Source organism: Squalius cephalus (assembly GCF_949319135.1).
Source record: "Squalius cephalus genome assembly, chromosome: 7".
Taxonomy (NCBI): domain Eukaryota; kingdom Metazoa; phylum Chordata; class Actinopteri; order Cypriniformes; family Leuciscidae; genus Squalius; species Squalius cephalus.
In genome coordinates this window covers 47235606-47256169 of record NC_137128.1, presented here as the reverse complement: position 1 = coordinate 47256169, position 20564 = coordinate 47235606, and the positions used below count along the sequence as shown (strand labels likewise).

The 20564-nt window shown below is 40.4% G+C and overlaps 1 protein-coding gene across 1 annotated transcript; it reads right to left on the bottom strand.

Moving 5' to 3' along the window:
• Positions 1-1000: 1000 nt before the first annotated feature.
• Positions 1001-19630, bottom strand: LOC307161976 (midnolin-A). Its single transcript, XM_079876989.1, has 7 exons — positions 19023-19630; positions 17673-17760; positions 16425-16487; positions 8936-9148; positions 8692-8788; positions 7333-7557; positions 1001-2938 (listed from the first exon to the last, which is right to left on the bottom strand). The coding sequence occupies exons 1-7, from the start codon at positions 19232-19234 to the stop codon at positions 2691-2693; spliced, it is 1146 nt and encodes a 381-aa protein (XP_079733115.1). The 5' UTR covers positions 19235-19630; the 3' UTR covers positions 1001-2690.
• Between the last annotated feature and the right edge of the window lie 934 nt (positions 19631-20564).

Here is a 20564-nt window from a genome sequence, read left to right as displayed (position 1 = left end):
TATCTTAATTTATTACCTAAAAAGAAATAAAAACTAAATTGCAAGCCACACAAATTTATTGCTCATGAAAAAAAAATAAAAAATGTGAACGTTAAGGGAACAACATTCCACGAACACGACGAGAACGACTTTTAAACGTGCACTGAACATTCCAAAACTTGTCACATTTAAAAAATGTTCAAAGTAAAATGTTCTGAGAACGTTCCATGTGAGCTGGGATGGTCTACATCGTGACAAAACAAGAGAAAGAAAGGAAAGTAACACAAAACCACAGTTTCACAGTTAACAGATCGATGGTTTTATAAATTAATACAGTCGTGTGAATGAATGTGCGACACGCTCGCGACTAAACATTAGCATCAGCTCGCCTCATGACAGATCATATCAGGATCTGATGCACAAACACAGGACAACCAACACACGACAGAAGACGACGACATCAGATCAGTCAGATCCCGAATCCCGATCCCACAGTCTGCCAGGAACAGGAAAAAGAAGAGTTTGGGGAATCCACACCCATTTGCATTCGTTGTTCCTTAAAGATAAAACAGTCACTGAGTTCATGTCGTCCTTTATCCGACAGAAGAGAGAAATGAGTAAGAGGTTTATTTCAGCTTTCAGAATGACTGCGATGTTTCCTTCTCTCAGCTTCTGGAAACAGTCCTGGATTCTCCGGCGTTTCGCTGAAAGCGCTCAGACTCTTCAGTCGGAGAGAAGAACATGAACGACTCTGCGTTGTTCAATAAAATAATGTCTTAGAAATAAAAATGTGCATTCATAAAACATGTCAAAATCAAATTTCAGCCCAAAATAAAAATAACGAGGAAGCTGTATTTTGCATAAAGAAATGAAGCCTATTTATAAACAAAATATAGATTTGCATTACGATGATATTTTGGGTTTAAATGTGCTGAAATGTCCTAAACATGGGCTTTTTTCTCATTAATGTGAAAAATAATTTCCATTTTCTTTCGATTTTGGGGTGAAATATGAGCTGTACTTGTTTTCATGAGATCCAGGATTCATAAAGGCTGAAAAGAACAACCTGAACGTTATTTAGTCTCCTCAGACTGACTGTCCTCTGAAACACGTATCAAAAATATTTTAATGCTCGCGAGAGAAATGAACTGTGCAAAACATCATCTAAGCAGAGTTGAACACCTGACATGATAATGCTACATACTGCGTTTAACATCCAGCCAGAGAATCATGTACTACACTGTAATAATCCTCTTCTTCCTCACGGTTTCTGTCTCGTTTTCCAGCACAAATATCTAAACATTACTAAATCAAGATTAGAGATGCACTGATATGAACATGTTGGCCGATACCGATAACCGATAATTCTTTATTTTTTTTGAAAGCTGATAACTATGGAAGCTTGTTTCCGCCACAGAATAAAACATTTTAAAAGATAATTGTGACTTTTTATCTCACAATTTTGAGTTTACATCTCGCAATTCTGACTTTATAACACATAATTGCGACTTTATATCTCGTAATTCTGACATCTTTTCTCGGAATTTTGAGATATAAACTCACAATTGTGAGATATAAAGTCCAATTCTAAGGGGAAAAAAAGACAGACTTTTTTTATTTTTTACCTCAGAATAGTTATCTCACAATTCTGACTTTATATCTCGTAATTCTGACTTTATAACGCGCAACTCTGACTTTATATCTCGTAATTCTGACTTTATATCTCGTAATTCTGACTTTATATCTCGCAATTCTGACTTTATATCTCACAATTCTGACTTTATATCTCGCAATTGCGACTTTATATCTCTCAATTCTGACTTTATATCACGCAACTCTGACTTTATAACGCGCAACTCTGACTTTATATCTCGTAATTCTGACTTTATATCTCGTAATTCTGACTTTATATCTCGTAATTCTGACTTTATATCTCACAATTCTGACTTTATAACGCGCAACTCTGACTTTATATCTCGTAATTCTGAGAAATAAAGTTAGAATTGCGAGATGTAAACTCGCAATTGTGAGATAAAAAGTCGCAATTATTTTTTTAAATGTTTTATTCTGTGGCGGAAACAAGCTTCCATAGATAACCGATATATTGGTTGATAAATATAAATCCAAATTTTTATATAATTTTTGAGAGCCTGATTACAAAAACAAAGTCTCAGCATTAAAATCCATGTTCCAAACACACAATTACAATGATGTTTTCATTATAATTTTACATAGCTTATGTAACGAGATGACAGATTTGTGTTGCACTTTACTGTATTTTACTTTTCAAAGTGATTCCAATCATATTCCAAGCAATTCATAACCATCATGTTGAACAGTCGCATCTGAAGAGTCTCACCTGAAGGAAATAATTCATTATTCATCGGCTTTAATATATCGGACAGATTTTCTTATCAGGCCGATAACATTAACGTTAAAATGAACATATCTCAGCCGATACCGATATGGTGGCCGATGTATCGTGCATCTCATTTACTGGAGAAGCAAAATGACTGAAGATATGAAGTCTTGATTCTCCAGTAAATGTCTCTTGATTTAAGAATGTTTTGTGCTGGAAAACCAGAGCATGATTATTGTGACGACGAGACCATGAACGCCCTCAGAGCGGCTCCTGAAGTGTTTCACAGCTTCGGACAGTAATGCCCATGTTTTGTCCGTTCGAGCAGCACATGTTCATTCTTTCGTCCGGCTCAAGCCACGACAAACTCCGCGTTCATGTCCGACGGGACGTCGGGTTTCCAGACCGGCTCCTGGAAGTCCAGGTCCAGGGAGCCGTCGCTGCTGTGGCGGCGTGAGGGCTTGCGCTCGCTCAGCCAGTGAAGCGGGGCCCGTATGTCCCTCCTGGCTCTCCGTCGGAGCCGCCGCTGCCGCAGTAAGAGCCGCAGATGCTCCAGCTTACAGCGCGTGGCCTTGTTCTCCGTCTGACGCAGACGCTCACCTGAGACAGAGACACAACATCACTGACCATGAAGAACACCAGGGGTCTCACGTATAAAACTGATCCTTACTTAAAGTGTACCAGAACCCGAAATCAACAAATGGCGTACGCCAAAAAACATTCAGGGTTAGAAATAGCTCTTCAAGGTAACTACTGCAGGTCACAGTGAACAGTGATTTTATTAAACAGAATGACTTTGGTCCCCTGTTAGATGTAAAGTGCGACACTTGTTTGGTTGCTTTGCCATTTCTTACCATCACAAACACACTGTAAAGATTTTAAAGGTAACATCTCGAAATGTTTCCTGACCGACAGCCAATGCCTTTTAACCGATCATTATCTGTTAACCAACAAGATTAGGGGCCCTATCATACACTCTATATATGCAACTTGCTGGCAGATTATTGTGTACATAAAGAAATGGTGGAATCTGGATTCCCGGATCCCGATGTTCTGCTTGAGCTTTAACCTCTCTCTCACTCACACACACTCACACACACACACACACACACACACACACACACACACAGCTTTAACCTTGAGCATGAGCAGATCCGATTCCTCTATGGAATACACCATGGCGCGAGGGTAACTAAACCCTAAACCAACTTTTTTTAGTGAATGATCTGTAAGAATGGGGCTTTATTAGTGCTGTTCATTGAATCAAGTAATTTTTTTGACATTTGTGTTTAAAGTATTTTAATTTTACTAAATATGGTGTAAAAACGTCTGAGTGCTGCCCTCTTCAGGTTGAACAGTGGCTACTGCAGTTGAATTTTCCTATTGGAAGTTGTGGTACACTCTGATGTCAGAGGGTACCAGCTAACCACGCCCCTGCCTGCAGAGAGATACGTCTCAGATGCACGCCCCCTCTCCACTGGGCTCTGCCTACTTTTCCAGCATTTTTCAAATATTGCCAGTGGGTGGAGTCAGGCTCTGACCAGGGGTTTAGTTACTCTTTAAAGGGAATGTGAGACGAGACTCTGATTGGTTTATTTCACATTACGCCCAAAACACACCCATTACTCATTACGAGAATGAGCACTGTATATTTATGATTAGGACTCATAATGAAGATTTAAAGTGGTTTTCCTTCCTCTGCCGTCAGTCCCTCAGCTCACCACAAATTTTCCCGTCAATTTTGTTTTTATAAATCACAAAAAAATAAAATAAAAAACAATCACAATTAGAGATATGGCCGATCACTTTCACTTTCTCATTCAAAACAAAGAAACAATCATCAGTGACCACCAGCTGTGCGCCACTTGCAATTTACACACTACTAAATATTTCACGTTGCACTATTAAAATTACACCGTGTCCTAAAATCGCGACGCGCGATAAAAGCCTCTTCTCCATGTTAATCAGTGTTTGTCCTAACCAGCCGCGACGGCGACACGCGACGATTCTATTCTAGAAACGGTTTCTATTTTTCTGCGACGTCGCGCTGGAACAACAAACACAAAGTGTGGCGATGATAATCTCAGGCACTGTTTATGTCAGGGTTCACCAATCTCGGTCCTGGAGGGCCGATGTCCTGCAGAGTTTAGCTCCAACCCCAATTAAAGACCGAGATTGGTGAACCCTGGTTTATGTGCTTTATTTAATGTTAAAAGCGTGTAATGTGACTTTGAATATCATTTAGTGCTCCAGCTTTGAGGCTGTAAAAGCAACCATGGATAATTCACCTCAGATCTTGAAATTAAACAAATGGAAACACGAACTGTGAACTGTGAACAAACAAGTGTATTCTTTGACAAAGATTGTTTTAGTAACTCAGTAGCCTATTTTTTTTTAATAATGTTTAAATGGTGTAATATTTGTGAATTTGATTATGTTATCCATTTTCTTGCGAGTGCCGTCAAGATTACTCTCTGGTGCTGCGAGACTCCGCCCACACTCTGTTCTGATTGGCTGACTCCGCCCACACGCTGTTCTGATTGGCTGTGGGGTTTGATTGATTTTGACGCATCTCACAGTCGCGTCTAGTGTGGACAGACACATTATTTGTTGCTGGAATCTTATCGCGTCGCGTCTGGTTAGCACACTGTGTTAGTTGAACTGTAAACTAAATATTTATGGATCAGGAATAAAACAACAGACTGGCTGAACTTCATTAGTAAGCTCTCGTTTTCAATTCTTTAGACAAATATGCTGCAACATTATGTTAATGGTTGACTTTGTTAGTCAAATACAGTTTCTGAATGTTATTTACATATAAAAACACCTATTATGTTACTCATGATTAATTAGTATTGTATTTTATGTGAGGCAATATGCAAATGATAATAACCCTGGATCTGAACATCCAGACACATTACAGTGAATAAAACTCTCATGAGAATGAGGTCAGAATGGTTCTTTATTTATTTTTGCAGAGATCATCTGTTTTCTGTTCCCGTCCGGCCGGATTTACCTCTTCTTCTGACATTTTTATTATTTCTCCTCACTGTAACTGGACGTGCCTAGAATGCCTTTACATAAATCCGGCCCTGATTCCTGAGTAAACCCGCGGATCCTCAAGGTCTGATCTTTCCAGATCTGCTGACCCTGTCAGTGACGCTTCATCACCATGTTTCCACTGAACACACACACACACACACACACACTGCGGTTGCCCTGAGGGCCCGAGTGTCCATGAGCAAAGCTGAATAATTCATGCAGCCTGTATGTTGGAAAGATTTGTGTACAGATAATAGTGTGAGTTTGTGTGTGTGTGTGCGTGTGAGCATGAGTGTGTAAGTCTGTGTGTGAGACTGTGTGTGTGTGTGTGTGTGTGTGTGTGAATATGTGTGTGTGTGTGTGTATGAGTGAGCGTGTGAGCATGAGTGTGTAAGTCTGTGTGTGAGTCTGTGTGTGTATGTGTGTGTGTGTGTGTGTGTGTGGGCCAGTGGTTGCTGGCTAATGTTCACTAACGGGGTTGTGACCCTCTGAAAGCTCGGCGTGACCCCGTGGATGACCTCTGAGAGGTCACGTCTCATTCAGAGCTCAGAGAATAGAAGATGAGCACATGACGAGCCGTAACTGCCGTAAAATGCCATTTTAGTCAGTATTATAGTATTATTTAGTATTATATTTGAAGTGGTTGTTCTAAGACAAGACATTCAAGTCTTCAGTATTTTAGAGGTGTGTTTTCAGCTTGTGTGTTTAGATTCAGTATGACCTGATGTGCTGAATTTTGCAGAACGAGACACAAATGACCAAACACACACTGCTCAATGAATCAGAGGAGAACATGAGAAGAGTCAGAAAACATGACTTCCTCTTCCACATGTCCATGTATTTCAAGACATTAGTCAGGTTTTTGTCCAGCCGGTTGTTATCTCAGAATAAACCCAGACAAGGTGATCAGGATCAGGTCTTCATCAGCCTGAAGGGGGTTTATACTGAGATAACACACACACACACACACACACACACACACACACACACACACACACACACACACACACACACACACACACACACACACACACACACACACACACACACACACACACACACACACACACCTGAAGGGGGTTTATTCTGAGATAACACACACACACACACACACACACACACCTGATGGGGGTTTATACTGAGATAACAATCGGCTGGATGTACATTATCCCGCTTATTACACGGATACTTGCCACATAAGTACATAATTAGACACGAAATATGATCTGAGTTACAAGAGATAACAACAGCTGAAAACAAATAACACTGGGTTACTGAAGTATACGCTTGCTAGGAACGTTTTTTCTTTGTGGAAGTTTTGCATTTGGTGAGCTTATTGAATATTAAAACTCCTTCTAATCAATATTTTGTGTACAGTTATTTAATTTCGCCATCCAGTATCGTGGACTCACTCTCTCTTGTTTCATACAAATGCAGCTGCCGCCATTTTGCGACTATTGTTTTGTTCTCTGTTGGATTATTAGAAACAAACAGGTACCATTTTTAAACAGTTTAATCTGAAATCAATATCTCTTATCTTCATAATAATTTATGTGGTGAAATGCGGTGTAATGAGTGGTATGACTGTATACTGTATACTCTTAAAAGTCCGTCTAGTTTGATCTCGCCGCTGAAACTGCTCTCTCCGCGAAGCTCTGCGTTTAACGAGTTAATAAAATATTTCAACTCAGATCAATATTTTGTGTCTAATTATGTACTTATGTGGCAAGTGGCCGTGTAAGAGGATAATGTACATCCAGCCGGTTGTTATCTCAGAATAAACCCCTTAAGGTGTGTGTGTGTGTGTGTGTGTGTGTGAGAGATCTCAGAATAAACCCCTTCAGGCTGATGAAGACCTGATCCTGATCACCCTGTCGGGTTTATTCTGAGATAACAACTGGCTTATGCCAGATCTAAGGTTTAAAGACACTTTAACAAATGAATAAACTCACCGGAGGGCCGGCGTGGGCGTCCGTGCTGCTGCCCTTCGGAGGTCGGTGAGGGTGGAGGTGAACAGGTCGTAGGTCGGGGCGTTGGGCAGCGCAGGTGCGTCAGGGTCGGAGCCGCTCCTGGGAAGTGACGTGTGGCGCTCAAGAGGTCGTTGAGGATCTGGAGGATTGTGGTGATGTCACGGCGAGGACGCCCGCTGCCGTCCTGACAGTTCGGGTGTAGAGTACCTGTGGAGGGAGAGGTCAAGGTGAGGTCAAGCTGAGGGTAAGGTGAGGGCAAGGTGAGGTCATGGTGAGGGCAAGATGAGGGCAAGGTGCGGTCATGGTGAGGTCGAGGTGAGGGCAAGATGAGGGCGAGATGAGGGTGAGATGAGGGCGAGATGAGGGCAAGGTGAGGGCAAGGTGGGGGTGAGGGCGAGGTGAGGGAGAGATGAGGGCAATGTGAGGGCAAGGTGAGGGTGAGGTGAGGGCGAGGTGAGGGTGAGATGAGGGCAATGTGAGGGGGTGAGGTGAGGGTGAGATGAGGGCAATATGAGGGCAAGGTGAGGGTGAGGTGAGGGTGAGGTGAGGGCAAGCTGAGGGTGAGATGAGGGCAATATGAGGGCAAGGTGAGGGCAAGATGAGGGTGAGGTAAGGGCAAGATGAGGGTGAGGTGAGGGTGAGGTGAGCACGATGAGGGTGAGGGCGAGGTGAGGGCAAGGTGAGGGTGAGGTGAGGGCAAGATGAGGGTGAGGTGAGGGCAAGGTGAGGGAGAGGTGAGGGTGAGGTGAGGGCAAGATGAGGGCAAAATGAGGACGAGGTGAGGGCAAGGTGAGGACGAGGTGAGGGCAAGGTGAGGGTGAGGTGAGGGTGAGGTGAGGGCAAGATGAGGGTGAGGTGAGGGCAAGGTGAGGGTGAGGTGAGAGCGAGGTGAGGGCAAGATGAGGGCAAAATGAGGACGAGGTGAGGGCAAGGTGAGGACGAGGTGAGGGCAAGGTGAGGACGAGGTGAGGGCAAGGTGAGGGTGAGGTGAGAGCGAGGTGAGGGCAAGATGAGGGAGAGGTGAGGGCAAGATGAGGGCAAAATGAGGATGAGGTGAGGGCAAGATGAGGGCAAAATGAGGACGAGGTGAGGGCAAGATGAGGACGAGGTGAGGGCAAGGTGAGGGTGAGGTGACGGCAAGGTGAGAGCGAGGTGAGGGAGAGGTGAGGGCAAGATGAGGGCAAAATGAGGATGAGGTGAGGGCAAGATGAGGGCACTCACTCTCACACTCACTCACAGTTAATTCTTGGCCACAATATACACATATTTCACCCGCATGTCATGTGTGGGGCTCCATAAAAATATTAGCAAAAACTCAACGACACTGAAGCCATGCTTTACCTGAGAAGGTTCCTGAGAAAACTCCAGGTGCGTGATTGAAGAGGGTCTCAATGACGGCGCCCGGTTTGCATCGCTGTCTGTCTGTGCTGCCTTCAGCCTAACACACACACACACACACACATAAATATAAAACTTAAATCAAAACGAAAACAAAATATATTTTTCTGACCCCAATGGCAGATTTTTTTCTGGGTTTCTTTTTATAAAACAAGACTTTTAACAGGAAAGACTGAAGCAGCTCTACCTGAGAGTGGGGTGGGGCAGGGGCGGGGCTTTGTCCACAGTGGGCGTGGTCAGTGTGTGTTGTGGGAGGAGCCAGACCTGTCGAGGCGTCTGATTGGCTGGGAGCCCTGGAGACGGACGGCTGAGACGCCAGCTGGAGCTGAACGAACATCATGTGATCGCCCACACGCAGGGCAAGGGTCAGCGGGGACCGGCCTGACAGAAAGTCACTGACCTGGACACAAAACCAGATGATAAACAGACATTAATGAGACTTGCATGTTTAGTTTGTTAGAACGTTATTAGGTCATTTATTGAACATCCAACCAAAGCCACAACCGTACAGTGACCGTCACCATCACTACAAAAAACAACCTCTTGATACTAGTTATATCACAAACTAGACGATAATGAGATCACAACCGAAACGAGTGAGAAAGAGCCATTTCGATTTTCTCAATATTTAATATAATAAATGACTAAAGAATTAAATAAATAAAAAATAAATAAATGACATGCATAAATAAATGTATAAAAAAATATAAACAAAGTGAATTGGATAAATGAATGAATAAATAAATAAATAAATACATGACTAAAGAATTAAATTAATAAAAAAATAAATGACATGCATAAATGTATACAAAATTATTAAAGTAAATAACTGAATGAATAAAGAATATTAATGACTGAATGAATATGAATATGAATAAATAAAATATAACTGAATAATTAAGAAAAAAAATAAATGAATGAATGAATAAAAAATAAGAAATAATGGAAAATGAAAAATTATTAAAGTAAATAACTGAATGAATAAAAAAAGAACATAAATAAATGGAAAAAAAGAACTACATTTAAAAAATGATTAAATTAATAAATAAATTCACATGCGTCGCTCAAACCACAGAAGCAGAAAGGCAAGAGTGTGTGTGTGTGTGTCTGTCTGTGTGTGTGTGTGTGTGTGTGTGTGTGTGTGTGTCTCCTGCATCTCCTGCTCGCCCTTCAGACGAGATGATGGATATAGGCCAAGGGAATCTTGAAGCTCTTTAAAGTCATTGAGTAACAGTCTCCTGCACTGATGATGTCACCTCACCTCATTATAATAATTCATGCGCAGAATAAAGGGGCGGGGCCTGGTTGAGTTAGTTAGTAGTGCGTTAAACTGGTGGTTATGGTAAGGGGCGGGACATTTCCCAAACACACTGGAAGCGCTCGACCAATCACAACACACTGATCCAGCCGACCAATCAGAACACAGTGTGCTTTAAGAAGGAGGGGCTTCATAGAGACAGGAAGTAAACAGAGCGTTACTGACAGACTGGGAAGAGAGGAGCCGCAACAATGGAGAATATGAGGAGAATAATCAACATTACAGCAGGAAAACCTGTTCTAGCAGAGAAACAACATCAAGACTGTAAAAGGGCACAATAGATCCCCTTTAAAGGGGTGGTTGATTATGATTGGACTTTTCTAACTTTAGTTAGTGTGTAATGTTGCTGTTTGAGCATAAACAACATCTGCAAAGTTACAACGCTCAAAGTTCAAACTAAGCAAAGGGAGATATTTGCTTTAAAGAAATCGCTTTTTAAGGACTACAACAAACGGCTGGTAGAGACTAAACGAGCTTCCTCACGGGTTAGTGACATCACCAACCCTAGAATTTACATAAACCCCGCCCCCTGAACACGATTTATAGATTATCAAGACAGAATATGCTAATCAATGACTAGAAGATAACTCCACATCAGCTTCATAAACTCATCAACTAACCATTCAGAAATGTCCTGTTGCTTCTACATGTTGTCTCTTCTTCTCGAGTCTCTCCATCATTGTCTGACTCCGGTTTGAACATAAAAGGCTAAAAGTTTTCGAAATTTTCAGTGTGTGTGTGTGAGTGCAAGCTGTTGAAGCTCCGCCCCCTGTGCCGGGAGCAGCAGCTCATTTGCATTTAAAGGGACAGACACACCCTCAAAAAGTGACGATTTAAACATGCTATATAAAAATATCTGTGGGGTATTTTGAGCCAAAACTTCACACACTCACTCCGGGGCTTATTTTACATCTTGTGAAAAGGGCATTATAGCACCCCTTTAAAGGCTGTGTGTCGATGTGTTTGGCATGTGATGCTTCAGTCTCAGATATCAGTCATTGGTGTGGGAGATGCCAAGCAGCAGAGCATTTGCAATTCTCAGAAATTGTAGGTTGGTACTTTAATGCAGTGACTGACACGTCACAAAAACAGCAGATCCGTGCTGACGGACGTCACATGCAAACAACACTTTACAATGTGGTTTTATTTGTTAACCGCATTAGTTATCATGAAAACCCCCCCCGCAATAAAGCTGTATTGTATAAAGCGCAAAATAAATAAAGCTGACTCGACATGAACCAGCAATGATTAGTTCTACAGAATTTAAGGTGCAAACAAATTACATTTAATTATAAATGAATAACTAAACTGATCAAATGTATATGTGCAAAGCGTCTGCCAAATGCATATTTTAAAATCTCATATGTTAATCTCAGTTTTTCATTTTTTTTTTTTTTATTTACTAAACTGCAAAACATGATGTTCCTCCTCAGTGTTTCTGTCTCGTTTTCCAGCATAAACATCTAAACATTCTTACATCAAGATTCATTTACTGGAGAAGAAGCAACATGACTGAAGATATTAAGTACAAATTTATCAAAATAAAGTGAGTTTGTGTTTAAAACAGGAACAAATAAAAATAAACTTATTTCAAAAGGGAAACCAAGATTATTTTTCTGACTCCATTGGCTTGTTTTAAACACAAACTCACTTCATTTTGATATATTTTTTTTTACTTAATATCTTCAGTCACTATAGAGGAGAAGTGTCAGCATTTGATGAAGTAAAAAGAGAGGCGATGCGTGACATTAATCTGGATATTCACAGATTTACACAATGACTGAAGCCCGTTTGGAAATCAGCAAATCAGGAGGAAACACCCAAGCAACCCTCGAATACAAGAACCTCTGAGTTTGGCAATGCGACACCCGGAAGGAGTCTGGTTGAAAGCGGTTTACGTAACAGACCGGCTGGTATGCAGATGGAGAGTGTGATACGAGACGAACTCAAACGCCCTGAAACTCAAAACACACTGCTTTCCTCATCCTCATCTGAGTTCAGTGTGTAATGATCATGAAGAAGCTCCAGTTCTTCTCTATATCAGAGTCAGTGTTCCTGAACTCCTGAAACGCCTCCATTGTAGTCTTGAGTTTCTTCCGGGAACGAACACGTCACAATATTCCTCATTATAATAATTAATGCGCGGAATAAAGGGGCGGGGCCTGGTTGAGTTAGTCAGTAGTGTGTTAAACTGGCGGTTATGGTAAGGGGCGGGACATTTCCCAAACACACTCGAAGCGCTCGACCAATCACAACACACTGCTCCAGCCGACCAATCAGAGCACAGTGTGCTTTTCAGAAGGAGGGGCTTCATAGAGACAGGAAGTAAACAGAGCGTTACTGACAGACTGGGAAGAGAGGAGCCGCAACAATGGAGAATATGAGGAGAATAATCAACATTACAGCAGGAAAACCTGTTCTAGCACAGTATGGCCTCTTTAACAGTTAACTAGTATTGCATTTGAATAATTAGTCTCAACAATATTAGGTTTAGCTCATCCCTCATGTCGTTCCAAACCTGCAAGACTTTAGTTAATCTTAAAAACATAAATGAAACCTGAGAAATTTCTGTCCCTCCATTGAAAGTCCACAAGGGAAGTTTATTTATATAGCACATTTAATACACAATGGCAATTCAAAGTGCTTTACATAGAAGAAAGCAATGCAAAAAATGATTGCCTTTGCTCTTGTTTTAACTCACTTCATTTTGATACTTTTTTTGACTTAATATCTTCAGTAATGTTGCTTCTCCTCCAGTAAATGAATCTTGATTTAAGAATGTTTAGATATTTGTGCTGGAGAACGAGACTGAGGAAGAAGCTCATGTTTTGCAGCGTGAGCCGCTGAAATCCAGAATTCCTGAGGTGTGTAAGTGTGTGTGATGTGAATGAATGAAACGCTCGGCCTCGCGTCTCTCGGGAAGGAGTGAGTCACGACACTGAATCACTGACCACTTCAATCACAAAGACAGGCGGAGAGATCACGATCATGCAAAACGGCTTCGTTGTGTTAAAACATGTCGACAGCAGACAGACCGACTCACGAACACATTTGATGCCCATTAAACTTCTACATGAGTTTTTAAATATAAATATTTACAATTCGGCTGTTCTTCCTGTTCTTATTATGCACATTAAATCCCTGTTATTTTTCAAGCACCAGTCAAACACTCTTAAGGAGGATCTATTACGCCAGTCTTGATGATGTTTCTCTACTAGAACAGGTTTTCCTGCTGTAATGTTGATTATTCTCCTCATATTCTCCATTGTTGCGGCTCCTCTCTTCCCAGTCTGTCAGTAACGCTCTGTTTACTTCCTGTCTCTATGAAGCCCCTCCTTCTGAAAAGCACACTGTGCTCTGATTGGTCGGCTGGAGCAGTGTGTTGTGATTGGTCGAGCGCTTTGAGTGTGTTTGGGAAATGTCCCGCCCCTTACCATAACCGCCAGTTTAACACACTACTAACTAACTCAACCAGGCCCCGCCCCTTTATTCTGTGCATTAATTATTATAATGAGGAATATTGAGACGTGTTCGTTCCCGGAAGAAACTCAAGACTACAATGGAGGCGTTTCAGGGAGTTCAGAATTAATTAAATATTGACTGGATTCAACATATTTACAAAGATAATTACAATATTTAATTAATTAATTCAACTGGAAAAACATTATGGGAGCAAAATGGGTTTAAGAATAGTATTTAAAAATGACTGAAGAAAGCAGAAGCTTTCAGACGGTCTCTGGTTTGTCCCTCAAACAAGGAAAACGCCCTTAAATCGCACGGTTAGGAGTGTCAGTGCACATCTGAACTGATATCTGGCATCTGAGGTTAATTACCATCGAGCGCCAGAGATCAATGCAGCGTCTTCTGTTGTCCTGCGATCGGTCTGAAGTAAATGGCTCGCGTTAGGAAGACTCTATTGATCGCACAACGCTATTAAGAGCAAATGATTTTCAATGAAGCTGAATGGAAAGGCCAGAGATTCCCCTGACAGAAAGACGAGAGCGAGACGATGATCTTTACAGGAGAGAGAAATAACAATGTGTGATAAACAAGACCTGGAGAGACGAGAGACATCATGCTCTTCCTCGGTGTTTCTGTCTCGTTCTCCAGCACAAACATCTAAACATTCTTACATCAAGATTCATTTACTGGATATTGAGATATTAAGTCAAAATACCCAACCTAATCGTTTCTGACGTCACAAACTACCTTGTAACCAATCAGATCAACGTGTGATCGTCAACCAGTGGATCTCTGAGCTGAGGGAGTGAGTGGAGGCGGGGCTCATTTGCATATTCATAGAACCGCGCATACTAAATGAGGCAAGGGTGTCGAGTTACATTCAAGATATTTTAAGACATGACGAATTGAAAACGTTTAAATATGTAATTTTGGTGATCAAAGATGAGTTTTATGGGATAAATGATTGATTACACTTTAATCTCTCATGGCACAAGATCTCGTCACACACTCAAGTAGATTTAAATTTTTATTTCAGCTTGATTTATTTTACTACTTCAATTACAATTTACTTCAATTTCAGTATCTCAGTTAACATTTAATTTGTTTCAAGTAATATTTTTTTTATGGTTTTATTTTTAGTGAACAATAATTTTTACACTTTATTTCTAAAGTCCACTATAGAAATTCTACTCACTATAAGTAAGTTTGCAAGTACGTCAACTTATTCTTCAAGCCCAACTATGTTTACATGCATTTAAAGCATAAACTCACTTCATGTTACTAAACCTGCATCATTCAGAAATATCAGAGAGAGAGAGACAGTGAACACGCTCTAACCTGCGTCACAAACTTCCTAAAGCACCGCCTACACACACACACACACACACACACACACACACACACACACACACACACACACACACACACACAGTCTAGACAACAGAATCTGTCGAGGGCTGTTCTAACACACTTCACAGGAGGATTTCCAGGTTAAAAATACCTACAGATTCAGCAACCACATCTAACAGCAGATAATGGCACTCGCTCACACACACACACACACACACACACACACACACACACACACACACACACACACACACACACACACACACACACACACACACACACACACACACACACACACACACCACACACACACCACACACACACCACACACACACACACACACACACACACACACACTCGCTCACACACACACACACACACACACACACACACACACACACACACACACACACACGCTCACACACACACACACACACACACACACACACACACACACACACACACACACACACACACACACTCGCTCACAACAGTAACTCTACTGCACAAACGCTGCACGCTTGAGTCACACACTGCAAAAATCATGCTCTTCTTGTTCTCGTTCTCCAGCACAAACATCTAAACATTCTTAAATCAAGATTCATTTACTGGAGAAGAAGCAACATCACTGAAGATATTAAGTAAAAATATATGAAAATGAAGTGAGTTTGTATCTAAAACAAGAACAAATGGAGTGAAAATGGAAATAAACTTGTTTTTCCTTTGGATTAAGATTATTTTTCTGACTCCACTGGCAGATATTTAAGAAAGCTGTAAATATAAATAGAGAAGTGTTATAATGTATTATAACTGTGGTTAAAATCATTCATAGACCAATATAAGGTGCATTACAAGTAATAACTCATGCATTAAAAATATGTTTATAACACATTATATTTAAAGGCTTTAAGTAAAGTGTTTCCCTGTGCAGATTAGACAGAGTGCAGAGTAGTTATAATAAGAGTTCAACACGAGCCTGTTCTAGGAAATCATTTATCATACTTGAGTGTTTCTCTCCAAGTCTAACCACACACACACACACACGCTGAACTGACATCAAACAGCTCAGCATCGCCAAAATGACGCACAGACCTGCTGATGGGGCGAGTCACACACGCTCACACACACACACACATAAACACACATATAAACACACATGTGGTTTCACAAATAAAGCTGCTAAATGAAGGGTCTAAAACGGAAGATTCTTAAAAACAGAAACTTTTTCTGATCTGTTAAACATAAAACATTATGAAGACAATCTCATTTTGCAATGCTGTAAAACGCACGCGACCCGCTGTGTAATTTGCATACATGCAAATCCAGCAAAACACAGAACAACACGACGAGGAGCAGCGGCCCGTCGAGAATCCTGCGTTACCGCTCGTTCTCAGAGTGTGTGTGCACACATGCGTTGGCGTGTTTCACTGGTTATATTCAGCTGGTGGGAAACGCGAACTCATTAGAATAGTGCTGGTGTGAGTTCTTGTGAATGAGTGTGTGCTGGTATAAGAGGAAGTGTGTGTGACCGCAGCGAGAGCTTCACCTGAGCATCCGTGAGAGTCTCCAGCGCCTGCAGGACCGACTGCTCCGAACGCCTCGACTGAGACTGCAAACACACACACACACACACACATCAACATCACAAACTCAGCAGATCTTCAGATGTGTGGCCAAAAACATTCCCTTTACACTGAACTGAATAAATGACACTATTGAAACTGAAGTTGATTTATAATTGATGAAAGTTGCAACATCAGCGGTTATGGAACTGAACTGAATCAGCAATAAACTCAATTGATCTGAATGAATAGTGAAACTGAATTTGATTCATAGTTGATCAAATTCACAACATCACAAACTCAGCAGATCTTCAGATGTGGCCAAAAACATTCACTTTCACTTTAGTTTACAATCAACTGATGCTATTGAAGTGAACTGAATCAACATCAAACTGAAATGATCTGAATAAATGACACTATCTAAAATGAATTTGATTAATAATTGATGAAATTTGCAACATCAACAGTTATTGGACTGAATTGAATCAACATTGAACTGAATTGACCTGAATTACACAACTGAAACTGAATTTTATTCATAAATCAATGAAATTCCCAACATCAACAGTTACTGAACTGAATTGAATCAACACTGAACTGAATCAGGCTGAATAAATGACACTATTGAAATTGAATTTGATTAATAATTGATGAAATTCTCAACATCAACACTGTTATCAAAGTGAATTGATTCAACATTAAACTGAAATGATCTGAATAAATGACACTATTGCAATTGAATTTGATTAATAATTGATGAAATTTGCAACATCAACAGTTATTGAACTGAATTGAATCAACATTCAACTTAACTGATCTGAATAAATTCAAGTATTGAAATAGAAGTTGATTAATAATTGATGAAATTCTCAACATCAACAGTTATAAAAGTGAATTGAATCAACATTAAACTGAAATGATCTGAATAAATGACACTATTGAAATTGAACTTGATTAATAATTGATGAAATTCTCAACATCAACAGTTATTGAACTGAATTGAATCAACATTCAACTGAAATGATCTGAATAAATTCAAGTATTGAAATAGAAGTTGATTCATAATTGATGACATTTCCAACACTCAATATACATTAAGCTGAATAATGACACTATTAAAGCTGCTTTTAGCTGAACTGAACTCATTTTACACTCAAAAACTGAATTTTGAACTGAATCTTGAATTTGTCTCATATTTAATGAAGTTTTTCCTCATTAATTCTGTTATTTACCATCAGTCCGGCTTCGACGGTGGGCATCAGTGTCAGTCTGCTTCCGTCAACCACACCGAAATCCAGCAGCTTTCCTGAGTTTAGCCTCCTAACCAGACGGAAAACACAATCACTGAGCTTTCCCATCATGCACCTCTCCGGCACTCAACATTATCCTCCTGTTTATCACTGAGAATCTGCTTTAAAACAATCAGAACTTTATAAAGCACTGCAGAAATAAAGCTGACTCGACTATCCTGGTAACACTTTACATTAAAGTTCATTAATGTATTAACTAACATGAACTAACCATCAGCAATACATGTGTTACAGTATTTATTAATCTTTGATAATGTTAGCTAATAAAAATACAGCTGTTCATTGTTTGTTCATGTTAGTTCACAGTGCATTAACTAATGTTAACAAATGCAGCCTATGAATTTAATAATGTAAATGTTGAAACTAATATTAACTAAGATTAATAAGTGCTGTATATGTGCAGTTCCTTCTTAGTTCATGTTAACTAAGGTAGTTAATTAATGAACCTTATAATGTAAAGTGTTACCACTATCCTAAATCAGCTCTGAAGGATCTCAGTTTCAATACTGATAATCATCATTAGAACAAAACACATCGAATTTCATTAAACAATAACAACACTTTCAGAAAAAAAAAGGTACAAAAGCTGTGACTGGGGTGGTGTGCCCTTTCAAATAGTACATCTTTGTACCTAAAGTGTGCATATTAGCACCTCAAAGGTGTATATTGGTACCAATAGTGAACATTTTAGTACCTAAATGGTACACATTAGAACCTTTTGAAAGGGTATCGTCCCAGTGACAGATTTTGTACCTTTTTTTTTTTTTTTTTTTTTTTGAGAGTGTGTATAAATATTAGGGGTTGCACTTGCTAGTCTTGGTTATTATAGCTTCCCCATCCCAAACTAACGTAACGCCCGTGTTGTTGTCTACTTGATCCCGATCCCGATCCCGGACGCAGGAGTCTATCTTTGGGAACCCGGAGTCAACACTGTTGCTGAAGTGCATTGAATCAACATTGAGCTGAATAAATGACACCATTTAAATTGAATTTGATTCATAATTGATTAAATTTGCAACATCAACAGTTATTGAACTGAACTGAATAAACATTAAACTGAATTGATCTGAATAAGCGATGCTCATTAATCATCATTAGAACAAAACACATAATTTCGTTAAATAATAAGAGCACGGTATAAATATTAGGGGTTGCACTTGCTAGTCTTGGTTATAATATCTCCCCCATCCCAAACTAACGTAACGCCCGTGTTGTTGTCTACTTGATCCCGTTAGGATCCCTCAGAACTGATCCCGATCCCGGTGGACTCACTCGTCACGGTGCAGAAGCAGGAGTCTGTCTTTGGGAACCCGGAGTTTCTCCGCGAGTCTCCTCTTCAGCCCGTCCACGGTCTCCTCCGGGGGAACCGACAGCTCGAACCGGGTCCCGGTGGTGGAGTGGACCGAGAGCTTCATGGATGAGTCGCCGAGCAGGAGCTCCGGACACCGGGTTCTGCAGCTCCGCGCCTCGGGGTTCCGCTCCATGATCCGAGAATCCCGTGATCAGCGCAATATTCCTTCCGCGTCGGTGTTTTCTGGGTGTCTCGGCACAGGAAGACGACAAAATATCAATATCAACAGGCCATTAGAATCCAAATATTCGTTGGAAAAAGCGCCTCGTAACGCGCTTTATTCTAAGTCTAAGCCGATTGCTTTGCTCTGTCTACTGTGTGTCTCTTTCTCTCTCTCTCTCTCTGTATGTGTGTGTGTAGCGCTTCTGCTGCTACATTTGTTGCGATTCCGCAGCTGACAGATCCCGCCCACCGCCACAAACAACCAATAGCGTTAGAGGACACGCTTGCGCGCTCCAATCAGAGTCTCAGCCCTGAGATCATTCATAACAGTTAAGCATTTCATTACATAATTCGAACACTATGATCTTATTCTTGGATTGTGATTAAACTGGACTGGACACTGTAATTGATAACATCATCAAATTTGTACCACCTTTTCTGAAGATTTCACACAATGACTTTCTTTCTTTCTTTCTTTCTTTCTTTCTTTCTTTCTTTCTTTCTTTCTTTCTTTCTTTCTTTTGCATATTCACAGACATTTCATTACTTAAATGATTTGAACAATGATTTCAATAAATGTTTATAAATTATGGAAATAATTAGTTTATTTTTGTTTAAAATAAACAGTTTATTATATATATATATAGTAAATTAAATGTTGAATACAGGGTGAAAAACAACGGTCCTAGTACTGAGCCTTGTGGTACTCCATACTGAACTTGTGATCGATATGACATCTCTTCATTTACTACATTACTGTTTACATTACATCTGTACTGTATTAGTTCGGAGTTTCTGTGACATTATGAACACATGAATCATAGTTAAATTCTGTGATCTGTCATACAGTCCTGACGAGTCTGACCTCGTTATCAGCAGTTCAGCTTTTGATGTGATATCCAGAATATGACGAATCATCACATCCTTCTTTTTTAAATCTGCTACAGTTCTTCATCACCTCGGGTTCATATCTGTAGTGTGTGTGTGTGTGTGTGTGTGTGTGTGTGTTCAGTGTTATGAAACGAGTCTGCTCACAAACTCAAAGGAATGTAGAGCATTTGTGCGAGTGGAAATCCCAGCCCTGTTCCTGAAACAGAACATTCCTACAACATGATGCGTGTTGTTGTTGTACAGTCCATGCCAGGGTGAATTATGAAGTAATACGAGTTACTCATGGGTTAGTCAGGATGTGTGTGAAACACATTATACTTGCTTTGATAAGCCACAGTATGGATCATATACTATCACTTTAACCCTTTGGTGATCTTCGCGTGTCGGTGAAAAATGAGTGAAATTTATTT